The following is a 12965-nucleotide window of genomic DNA, read 5'->3' as shown; positions in this document are numbered from 1 at the left end:
GGTTGATAACAAGCATTGTGAAATTGTCATATGTGTTCAATCAAGTTCTCTTTCAATTGTCTATACTGCTGCCTATTTCGAAGTTGGGTATTTCTTTGGAGAAATTGATGGTATGGTGCAAAATCTTCTTCTCCCAGCTGAGGTTGTGATAAGCCATTTTCGACATCATCATACTCTAAACCTTGAGCAAAATTTTCTCCATAAGTGTCTCTTTCATCCTCAACAATCATATTATGCAATAAAATACAATCTCTCATTATGTTGGCAAGCTTCTTCTTTTTCCAAAAGCGAGCTGGATCACGTATAATTGCAAAGCGTACTTGTAACACTCCGAATGCTTGCTACATATCTTTTCTTTGCCCTTCTTAGTATTGTGCAAATAACTTGTATTTCTCCCCTTGTGACTTTGAGATTGATTTGACAAATGTGACCCATTCAGAATAAATACTATCTGCTAAATAGTATCTCATAGTATAATTATTTCCATTAATATTATAATTTACCTCCGGAGCACGGTCATTTAGAATATCATCGAACATTGGAGAACGATCTAGTAACACGTTGATATCATTATTTGAACCAGAAACTCCAAATAACGCATGCCATATCCAAATGTCTGAAGATGCTACAACCTCAAGTACTATGGTTGTAACCCCATGATAACCACTCATGTACATACCTTTCCACGCTTTTGGACAATTTTTCCATTGCCAATGTATTCAGTCAATGCTACCCAACATGCCAGGAAAGTCACGACCCTCTGCCATTTGTAGCATGCGTCGTACGTCATTTGAATTTGGTTTTCGCAAGTATTCATTCTCGAATACCAAAATGACACCTTCAACAAATTTTTTCAAGCATTCAATTGTAGTGCTCTCGCCTATGCGCACATAATTATCAACAGCATCAGCTGCTACGCCATATGCTAATATCCGTATCGCAGCGGTACATTTTTGGAGTGGTGACAAGCCTCTTCTTCCAGTTGCATCAACCCTCTGTTGGAAATACGGATAGACGTTTGAGAGAGCATCTACTATCCGAAGGAACATATATCTTCTCATTTGAAATCTCCGTCGGATGGGTATGCTCCAGTTGCACTAACCTTGGTTCTCTTTGAGCCGCCACTCTGTGTAAGTAGTTGGCTTCTCCATTTTTACTCCAACCGAAACATGTTCCAATGCCTCTCAAAAGTGAATTTTTGACCATAATTTGTGGGATAAAGTTTATAGGCCAACTTCTTTATATCATCAGCGTTTGAACCACTCCTTATGTTTCGACTAGCTTGATCGTAGCAACCAGTAAATTGTGCAACAGCCTTATTGATCTTATACCATCATTTCTTACATGCAACTACCCCCTTGTCATGTCGGAGAAAAATTCTACACAGTGGCTATGAATTTGACTCCAAAATATTTTTCCCTTTGGATTGGTACCAACTATAAGGTCAGTTGAAATATTTAACCATGCACTGATCAGCATCTCATCCTCTTTCTAATGCTAGTGTTGAATACTATCTTGCCTCTGATCTTCAATATCATCATCATTGAGGTCAATAACATCTAATCCACGAGGGTTGGTAAAATCTGAATATTACGAATTTGGACTAGATTGTATAGGATTCTGAGAGGATGGGTTAGAAGAGCCACCAATACCAGATGAGTTATGTCTTGATGCACTGAATTAAGTTGGAAACGGTAAAGAAGTTGGAGTAACATTTTCAATAGAGGGGTTAAATATGGATAAAAATGGAAAATGTGGTGTTTGTGAATTTTGATTTTGCGGTTGAAATATAGAATATTGATTATTATAAAGAGTTTGAAAATTGAAATTAGAAAATTTTGTGGATTTGGATTTTGAAATGTATTCGGTAGTGTGAAGTTTTGATTTGGAGCTTGAGAGTTTGATGTTTGAGATTGTTGGGTATTTGGAATTTGAAAAAAGTTTTGTAAATAATTGAAAAAAGAGTTGAGTTGGTTTGGATCCATTTTTTCGAACAAAAAATAATATTAGCAGAACTTTAATTCCGTAAACTTGAAAGATGAAGAAGAGTAATAAAAAGTGTGAGAATAAAATATATAGAGTAACAAAATATTAATTTATTAATAATAACGGTAAATAGTAATAGCTAGTCTCTAACGATTAATTTTGCAACAGACTAATTTAATATAATAATATAAATAATATTCAATATTAATTATGATATAAATAATTAATTAAATAAAAATTTATTTATTTAATCTAATTAATTATTATAATTATTACTAAATTAATTATTATTTAATTATTTAATATAATTATTTATTTAAATAATAACTTGTCATTTGATAAGTTATTATTGACTATCCCTAAATCCTATTTAGAAAGACTCATTCCTTTTAAAAAGCGTGTGGAATTCTTTTCCATTTTTCTTCTAATGGTTAGAAATTCTCTCTGTCAGAAAAAATAGTATTGACACTCAAACATTGGAAATTTGGAATTGCTCTGATAAGGAAGTACGGAAAGAAAAATTTTCATATAAAGTTTTATAAGTTTTTCTTGCATTTTGACTTTTATAAAATAAACCCCAAAAGTTAATATTACGATGTTGAAATAAAAATAATATTGTCAAAATAAAATTTTCCGTTGACTGATTTAAAAAATTTATACTAGTCTTATATATTATATAAGTCAAAAGAAAGTTAATGAGAGAATAAGATAAATTATATGCAAAACAATAATATGTAATTAACTACAAATAGAAATGATGAATATGGATTTCGAAACTAACATAATATTTTCAAAATTAATTTTTTCGTTGACTTATCACAAAAAATAAATATATTAGTCTTATATAATATAAGTCAAAAGAAAGTTAATGAGAGAATAAAATAAATACAGTAAAAATAATCATTGCAATTAAAATAATAATAATATGGGTTATAATTTCTTGAACTAATAATTAAAAGTATTATATACTTTGAGTCCGTTTGGAAAGTAGCAGAAGTTATTTTTTTTTTTACTTTTGGATTATGAAAAGTCACAATCTATATATTTGTTATTATTTAAAAAAAAAAGCTTTTAACTTCCCGAAAAGTTAATTTGCAGCTTTTTGAAGAAGTAGAAATATATGACTTCTTGCTTCTCGAGAAGTCATTCTACCACTTACTTAAAAAAATTAATTTTAAAACAAAAAAAAACCTACTTTCCTTCTTGACTCTATGAAAAATACTGACTCTTCATTACCATTTTCACACAAGGTTTGCTAGAAGCAGTGGCCTTCCACCATCATTCTTACGCAATGTTCCAAGTCTCACCATTTTTACTTAACATCTGATGGAAGTATTGATACTCTACATTTTCAGACAATATTACATCTGAACAACTTACTGCATATATTCCTTCTAACTTTTTTTTATCATTTTATCACTATTTTTTATTATTAAATTTGTATTCAAGTGTGGTATGAAATGTCAGTTTTAATTTTATTTTTTTCATATGTAATTTTATAGCTTATTATTATTTTCATAGTTAATTATAACAAGTTCTTGACCTCAATAAAGGAGAAGAGAGTTCTAATAGGAGTAAAAATAAAAAATAAAAAACAGCAATAAAATATACATTGACACGCATTTTATATTTATTTTTTATTTTCACCTATCATATCATACACAATATTAGTGATTAGGTTATGTAAAATCAACATTCAATATTGGAAAGTATTTGTTATCATGGTTATTTTAATATTCATTCTCTTTTATATAAAAAATTTATTTTTTGAGTTATTTATCCAAATGCTACAACTTTAAAATAAGTACTTTTATAACTAAAAATCCAAACACAAAATAACTTATTTATAAGCTGCTTTTAATAAAAGTCCTTATGTTTTAAGCTCTTTTTCCAAAAGAACTTATTTAAGTTATTTACCCAAACTGGGCCTTTATCAGTAGGAAACGACCAAAATAAAAGTCAATAGAAAGTGAATGATAGAATAAAATAATTACATTTAAAATAATACATAATATTAAAAATAATTTTTTAAAAATAATAATTCTTATTTTTTGACGTGGAATACACCTGTTACGATGGGTAACCGGAGATTGACGGGTTGGATGGCGTTGGTTGGCCCAAATGTGTGAAGGGGGAGGATTCCGAATGGATATGCAATTCGGGAGGCTCCGTCCGACTTGTTTGTGCGAAGAGATGGGGATGGTACCTGCAAAGATACTCCGATGCCTAAGTTAGCAAGGGTGTGAGCAGGTCTAGAGAGTATTGGGTTTAGAGATACCTGATGGGTGTCAGTGTATTTATAGTGGTGAACCAATAACCACCGTTGGAGTAGTGCCATATTTTTAGGGTGGTAACCATCCCATTATCTTAGGGAGGTTAGGATATGGCTCGTAGAAGTGGTTAGAGAGATTCTAGGGGCAGTTACTCATTTGAATGAGTGCTTATCCGCCAGCTAACCCTCGTGCCCGACTTCTTTAGAACAAGTCGTAGTGAGTACCGACTTCATGGGATGAAGATTGGTACTAGTGAGGCCCAACCCTTTGGGTTAGGTCTTTTGCTTGATCCTGGGCCTTTATTATTGGGACAGGGTATGAACAGTGCCCCTACTCGAGCCCAATTTTTTCAAGATTTGGGTTCGAGTATTCTGCTCGGGGTCGTAGCCGACTTGTCGGCGGATTGACGTGATGGTTTGAAACCGACGTGGCTTTTCATGTCCTTTTGGTTCTGACAGTTACGTCTAATCAAGCGTCGCGTCCGTTAGGGATGTGCGTAGGTCTTGGTAACGGTGCATTCTCATTAATGACTGCCCCGCTTTTACCATTATGCCCCTTAGCATGTTTATAAATATTTTTCCTCTCTTTCATTTTTTCGTTTCTGCGTTTTTTCAAATTTTGTCTTCCTTCGTTCGTGCTGCGCTCTTGTGTTTCGGAGACTTCTACTTCTTCCAACCTTCATTTTTGGATAAAGGTTAGCCTTTCTTCTTTCGTAACATGCCTTATATTTGCATGCTTTTATTTGTAGATAGATAGGTTGGTTTGTGGACTTTAATTCCTTATTCCCTCCCTTTAGAGACCGTGTTTTTTATTTTTCTTTTCTTTTCCTTTGTAGGTTTTTGTCACCTTTTTTAAGAAAAGAAATGGCTTCCGTAAATGTTCTTTCTCTGTGGGTTGATGTCACGGTCTTAGGGGAGGAACATTTGGTCGATACCGAGTTTATCACTCATCTTCATACTCGCCACAGAATTTGTACCTCTGAGGAAGACGAGCCGAAGTATGAGTTGGTGGTCCCGGGTCCAGAAGACCGGGTTTGTTTTGGGAGGGGCAACGAGGCGGCCCCTCATTTTTTCTTTATGTATGAGTGTATGATCACCCGTTTGGGTGTTTTTCTTCCTTTTTCAGATTTCGAGATGTCTGTTTTGCATCACTGTCGAGTTGCCCCTACTCAGCTTCACCCCAACTCTTGGGGTTTTTTGAAAATTTATCAATTTATTAGCCATGCTTTGGAGTTTCCGACCTCTTTGAAGATTTTTTTCTATCTTTTTCATATGACCAAACCCTTAAGTGGGCTAAACAATAAGCAACAGTGGGTGTCTTTCCGAGCCATACAAGGTCGGAGAGTTTTCACCCTTTTTGATGAATCTTTCCATGACTTCAAAAATTATTTCTTCAAAGTGCAAGCTGTAGAGGGTCACCACCCCTTTTTCCTGGAAGATAATTCTTCTCCCCGTTTTCCTTTATACTGGCTGGAGGCCTCCCCCTGCGAGAAATATGGTCTGGACGACCTGGATGAGGTAGAAGCAGCCATTGTGGGGTTCCTCCGAGAAGCGTGGGGGAGGGCCCCATATTTGGACACTAAAAAGTTTCTCCAGGGGTCTCCGACCTTTGTTCAGGCACAGCTAGGTAGTTTTCATTTGTTTGTTTAGGGTTCCGACTTGTCTGACTGACTTTTCCGACTTGGCTTAATCTGTCATCTATTGTTTTTTCAGAGATGGCGAAGACAAATGCTCAGGAGTCTTATCAGAGAGTCCAGGAGGCTAGAGCAAGGTCTCGCGCCAGGACTGGTGGTGCTAAGGCGGTTATCTCTCCTCCTCCTCCTCCTCGGAACGTTGGGACTCCTTCCCAGCCCATTGTGTTTTCTTCTTCGGTTTCCTCTCAGCCGCCCCCTCCGCCCGACCTTCCCCTGAGCCAGAGAAGAAGAAGCGCAAGACTTTAGAGTCTGGCTCTTCCGAGGTTAAGGCGGATGCTCTTGCATTTGTCCAAAAGAACATCTACCCCCATGTTCACATAAGTATGGATGATGTTTCTGTTCGGAGCCACCTTACCACTCTGGTTGAGGAGAGCCTTAAGGCGGCGGGTGTTTGCGGTAAACTCTTAGACATTTTTGAGAAGGTTCCCCTCAGCTCTTTGGGAATGACCTCGAAGGTCGAAGAGCTGGAAGGGAGGCTTCGTATGTTTCAAGAGCATGAGAGGGAGTTGAAGGAGGAAGTTGCCAAGTTGAAGTGGGAGAGTGATAACCTCCGGAAAAAGGAGAGGAAGTTGCAAGCTCGATGCAATATGGAGATGGACTTGAGGAAGACAGCGCAGGCTAGCTATCAAAGTTTATTTGAAGATCTTGTGTCTGTGAAGAATGATCTGCTGAATTCTCGAAAGGCATATACCGAGTTGAAGGACTCTATTGCTGATGGTGCCGAGGAGGCTTGGAGGATCTTTAAGGAGCAAGTCGGAGTCATTGCTCCCGACTTGGATCTTTCTCCTTTAGATCCTGACAAAGTCGTCATTGATGGTGCAATTGTGGATCCTCCTGCCCCGTGATTGTTTCCGAGTCAAAGTTGAAGACCCGGGGGCAGAGGATCATTGAGTCCCCTCCTCGTTCTAAGGATGCTCCGAGCTCTTCTGTTATTCCTCCGACTTCCTCTTTATCTCCTGTGGATGCCTCTCTTCCCGGTCCTGGTGGCGCTCCTCCTGACTCTGGTGATGGTGATCCGTCTACTCCTCTGCAGAAATAATTTTATGTGGCTATATGGGGGTTCGGCCTGTGGGTCCCCCCTTTTTAAACTCTTTATATTTGTTTGTTGGTGGTGTTTGTTGAACAATTTCTTTTGGCCTTTCAAGGCCGTAAACAAAATATTTAAAAATACCCTTTTTAAAAAAGGGTTTTAAATTAACAAAATAAATACCCTTTTTTGGATAAGGGTTTAAGTTACCTTATGCGTGTATGCTTTTCTGATTTTGATTTTTCGAAGTCCCCTTGATCTTTTTCTGAAAACCTTTCCCTTTGGCTTGTCTGTTTTTCTGAGTCTTTTTGTTTAAGGACTTTAGGACAGCCTTTAAACTTTTTCCTAGGTTTTTCAATCTCTTTTTTGTTATTCCTTATACTCAACTTTGCTTTATTGAGTTCTTATGACTTAGGTTATTTTTGCGATGCGTTTTTCTTCTACTCGGTTCTTCACTCCGATTTACGGGTCGAAGTGTTTCCGAATTTTTACTATCGACTTATATAACCTCTTTACACCGACTTGTACCTCGTCATTTTATCCTGACGACCATCTAGATCGGTTCATGGGATTTTCACGTTTTGTCGAGCTTAAGTCGGCGCGTTTCGTAGAAAGACTTAGAAAATAGAAAGGAGTTTATAAGAGATATTGTAAATGAAAAAAGATCTTTATTGATTGGGGAGGTACCTTTTTGCTACTAAGGGTTTTTAATAGCCTATTTTCCCTTAGCCTCTACTATGATGCCTCGTTAAAAATCCTCCTCCAGAAAAAACCCTTTGATTTTGGGAAAAAATCATGAAGTTGGGAAAAGAGTACATCAGGGAGTAGAGTTCGCTTTTAGCTATAGTACCTTTTCATATTACAAGCATGCCACGACCTTGGGAACTCAGTGCCGTTCAGGTCGGTGATTTTATAATAACCTTTTCCTAAGACTTCATTGACTTTGTATGGTCCCTTCCAATTAGCAGCGAGTTTTCCTTCCCCTGATTTGTTGACTCCAATGTCATTTCTGATTAAGACCAAGTCATTTGGGGAAAATGTTCTTCGAATGACTTTTTTGTTGTACCTTGTAGTCATCCTTTGCTTCAACGCTGCTTCTCTTATGTGGGCTTCTTCTCGGACTTCTGGGAGCAAGTCGAGCTCCTCTTTGTGCCCCTGTATGCTTCCGATCTCATCATGGAGAATTACCCTCGGGCTTTGTTCATTGATTTCTATTGGTATCATTGCTTCTATGCCATAGACTAGTCGGAAGGGCGTTTCTCCAGTGGCGGATTGGGGCGTTGTCTTGTAAGCCCATAGCACTTGGGGGAGTTTTTCGGCCCAGGCTCCTTTTGCTTCTTGTAATCTTCTTTTTAGCCTTGCCAGTATGACTTTGTTGGCTGCCTCGGCCTGCCCATTAGCTTGTGGGTGTTCCACCGAGGTGAACTGGTGTTTTATTTTCATACTGGCTACTAGGCTTCTGAAGGTAGAATCGGTGAATTGGGTTCCATTGTCTGTAGTAATGGAATAAGGTATCCCATATCTCGTGATGATATTTTTGTAGAGGAACCTCCGACTCCTCTGAGCGGTGATAGTGGCCAATGGTTCTGCTTCTATCCACTTTGTGAAGTAATCTATTCCCAGCGATCAGGTATTTAACTTGTCCTGGTGCTTGGGGAAAAGGACCTAACAAATCCATTCCCCATTTTGCAAAGGGCCATGGAGAAGTGATACTGATGAGCTCTTCTGGTGGAGCTACGTGGAAATTTGCATGCATCTGACATGGTTGACACTTTTTCACAAATTTTGTGGCATCTTTCTGCAAGGTCGGCCAGTAGAATCCAGCTCGGATTACTTTCCTGGCTAGTGACCTTGCTCCGAGATGGTTTCCGCAGATCTCACTATGTACTTCCTCTAATACCTCGGTGGTTCTTGAGGTCGGTATGCACTTTAATAATGGTGCTGATATCCCCCTTCTGTAGAAAATATTTCTCACCAAGGTGTAGTGTTGTGCTTCCCTTCGGATCTTTTTAGCCTCTTTCTCCTCTTTAGGGAGGATGTCAAATTTCATGTATTCGACCAAGGGGTTCATCCATCCGAGGTTTAAACCGACTACCTCAAGTACTTCTTGTTTGTCTTCTGCTTTTACTACTGAGGGTTCCTGGAGAGTTTCTTGGATCAGGCTTCTGTTGTTCCCTCCTGGTTTGGTACTTGCTAACTTGGATAGGGCGTCTGCTCTGCTGTTTAGATCCCGAGTTATGTGTTTAACCTCGGTTTCTGCAAAGCGCCCAAGGTGTTCCAGAGTTTTCTCCAAGTACCTCTTCATATTTAGGTCCTTTTCCTGATACTCTCCGCTTATCTGGGAGGTCACCACTTGTGAGTCGCTATATATCATCACCTTTGTAGCACTGACTTCTTCTGCCAACTTCAATCCAGCAATCAAGGCTTCATACTCTGCCTGATTATTTGAAGCTGGAAATTCAAATTTTAGGGAAACCTCTATCTGGGTTCCTCTTTAATCTACCAATATTATGCCTGCGCCGCTTCCTATTTTATTGGAGGATCCATCTACATAGAGTTCCCATGTAGTTGGTTTTTCCTCCTCATCCCCTGCGTATTCTGCAATGAAATTGGTGAGGCATTGGGCTTTAATCGCCGACCGAGCTTCGTATCTTAAGTCGAACTCGGAAAGCTCTATTGCCCATTGAACCATTCTCCCTGCCACATCCGTCTTTTGGAGGATTTGCTTCATGGGTTGGTTCGTACGGACTCTTATTGTGTGAGCCTGAAAGAAAGGTCGTAGCCTTCGTGAGGCTATTACTAAGGAGTAGGCAAACTTCTCTAATTTGTGGTATCTTAGCTCAGGGCCTTGTAGAACTTTACTGATGAAATAAACTGGATGTTGTCCGACCTCATCTTCTCTTATCAGGGCTGATGAGACAGCTTTGTCCGCTACGGATAAGTACAGGACGGGGTCTTTTCCAGATACTGGTCGGGTCAGAATAGGAGGTTGGCTTAAAAACTTTTTGAACTCCTGGAACGCCTCCTCGCATTCAGGAGTCCATTCAAACTGACATCCCTTTCTTAATAAGGAGAACAGTGGAAGGGATTTTAGTGCCGATCCTGCCAAAAATCTGGAGAGGGTTGCAAGTCGGCCATTCAGCTGCTGGACTTCCCTCAAACAAGTCGGGCTTTTCATCTCTAGGATGGCTCTACACTTATCGGGATTGGCTTCGATCCCTCTTTGTGTTAGCATAAATCCTAGAAATTTTCCTGCCTCCACCGCGAAGGCGCACTTTGCGGGATTTAGTATCATCTCATGTAGCCTTATGGTGTCAAAGACATGTGAGAGGTCGGACAAGCACTACAAGAAAAAGGCGCATTTGTAACAAAAAATATTGTTACAAAACGTCGAAATTTTGAAACAAAAGTTTTTTGTAACAAAAAAAGGGTCCATTGCAGTAAGTCCCGTTACAAAAAGTTTTTGTAACGAAAAATGGAACTGTTACAATTCAATACCATATTTTGTAACAATTTTTTCTAATACAAAAAATCAAAAGCCGTTACAAAAGTGGTAACAAATTTTGATCTTGAAGGTATTTTTCGTGACAGTCAATTTTTTTCCTATCAAAAAATTTTGTTACAAAATGTAACATGATTTTGTAACATTTTTTTCTTTAGTTACGAAAACAAATTAATTATTCTGTAACAACTTTTTTTTATTACAAATTACATGCATAATTTACTAAATTATTTTTTAAATTAACTAATATATTAACCATTTTAATAAGCAAGTTTACATGTATATAATATGCAAAAACATACATAAGTCAAACAAGATCCTTTTAGCTAAAATTGTCTTGAAACAAAATAACATTAGCTAGTGAGTACATTGATTAGTTCAACCAAAACATAAAAGTTCTAACATAAAAATTCAACCAAAACATAAAAGTTCTAACATATGCATCAAAACATTCTTGAGCCCTCAAGGTAGCATATGGTCACCATTTCAGCACTCCTGTAAATAAAAAAAATCGAAACAAAAAAGTTAGTAACAAGATATAACACTAATGATAATTTTTCCACTAACTTTATCCAAAATGTTTAGAAAAATTTTGGCAAAACCTCCCCTAAAACTTGGATATTTCCACCGTCTACGGTTCCAACAAACACAACCAATTCACAACTTATGTCTCAGTCATACCCAACCAAATTTATCAAACCAAATAATAGGACATTTATCATTTTTCAACCATGACACAAGTAAAATGTGATAAATAGATCCATATACAAATTAAAGTATACTAATATAAAATTGGAATCATCTACGAATTCAAAACTTATAAGTTAAAATTAACTAATTCCTTAAGAATATATTCTCAGAGTTCAAAACTAGCCAATCAAAAATGAAAATTATCAAGAATTAATAATTCAATATATAAACTTGGGCTGACTAATCACAATTCAATCACAACTTAGTGAACAAATTTATTAAATTTACATAAGTATCAATTGTCAAACAATCAAATTTAGGACTCGTATAACAGAGGGCGGCATAGTTGATGATCCATCAGTGTCAGCAAACTAAGATAAAGAAATCAGATAATGTGCAATAATGTTCAATTATTGAAGGAATACAATTAAAACACAACAAAGGTTCAGATAAGGCTTTTTTTAAACCTGCTGAAGAAACTCTAAAAGATAAACATCATTTAAGTTGACACCTAAAATATAAGGTAACTACAAGCAATTACATAACACCACGCACGCATCAGTAATATACTAATATGTAAAACATGGAAGGCATTTAGCACTTCTTGCAAATTGAATTTAAATGAAGTTTATAATAATAAATGCATGGCTCGATGCACTTCATTCTAAATAATTATTCAGTATTTTACCCAAACTAATGATATTATTAAACCTTATATTCTAAATAATTTTTTAAAATAAAGTATGAGAATCACCAGTTCCCATCTACAAGTCATAATAAGCAATTAAGCATGACTTGAAATATAAGTAGGAAACAAAAAATTCAGCAGCTAAGAAACAGAGGCAAAGTATATCATGAAGCTCTCTAATAAGAAAAGTAAGCAATGTTTGCCGAAATCAATATCCTGCTTAGTCCATCGGTCGGAAGGGCAAAAGAAAATGTAAAATGTGAAATAGTAATGTGACACATTCATACACTCAAACTTCCATTATTGAAATGAAGGTACCTTTGAAAGCCTTTGTATACGCGACGCTGCAGCTTTGCGAACCACAACAAGCATCAGATACTACTTTCAGTACATCCTCGACTAACAAAGAGTAAGTACTCACCTAAAAGTATGGCAATCAAGAATTATAATTTGTAGACTAAACCCCTTATGAGTCACAAATGATCAAAATGAAGGAATTATGACTTGAATTTGTTAACATAGGATGTAGACTTTCATTTTCAATTGGATTGGCAAAAATTGCATGCTATTTTGAGTTCTGAACTTGGTTTTATTAATCTTACAAAGAGGCACTAACTTACCAAACTTGAAGGCATAATTGATAGTCCAAATGAATCAAGCTCAAGTTCTTCAACAGCACCTGAATTGAGGCTGAACGTGTATCTACGCACCTAAGAGTTTAGACTTCCCTTATCAAAGTTTAGACTTTAACAGCACCTAAATTTAGGTTTTATCCATTGAAGATGAAAGCAGAATCTGCATCAAGAGATATTATAGATCAGACTAACATTCAAACAGAACACATAAAAGAGACAAATATAGGATGTCTAGTAGTGTCATATCTAAAAAAGAAAATATTGTATAGGAGCTAGTCTTAATGCATTTGCAGTTTATAAGATTATAATTATTCTTAATCACATTAGAGGTGAACAAGTGCATTAGTACCTTAGAATAATACTCAATTGCATTTTTGAAGTCCTTGTCTTCAAATGCAATATCCCCAAACTTTTTTGTGTTCAATATATCTTGCACTTGTTGTGTCCACTCTTGAAAGAAAGCTGCAACAA

The 12965-nt window shown here is 36.7% G+C and overlaps 1 protein-coding gene across 1 annotated transcript; it reads right to left on the bottom strand.

Annotated features, from left to right (window-relative positions):
• Positions 1-719: 719 nt before the first annotated feature.
• On the bottom strand, positions 720-1061 carry LOC130962549 (uncharacterized). Its single transcript, XM_057888750.1, has one exon. The coding sequence runs from the start codon at positions 1059-1061 to the stop codon at positions 720-722; it is 342 nt and encodes a 113-aa protein (XP_057744733.1).
• Positions 1062-12965: the final 11904 nt, after the last annotated feature.

Source organism: Arachis stenosperma, chromosome 2 (genome assembly GCF_014773155.1).
Source record: "Arachis stenosperma cultivar V10309 chromosome 2, arast.V10309.gnm1.PFL2, whole genome shotgun sequence".
NCBI lineage: Eukaryota > Viridiplantae > Streptophyta > Magnoliopsida > Fabales > Fabaceae > Arachis > Arachis stenosperma.
The sequence above is the reverse complement of the archived record's forward strand: the minus strand, read 5'-3'. Positions and strand labels throughout refer to the sequence as shown.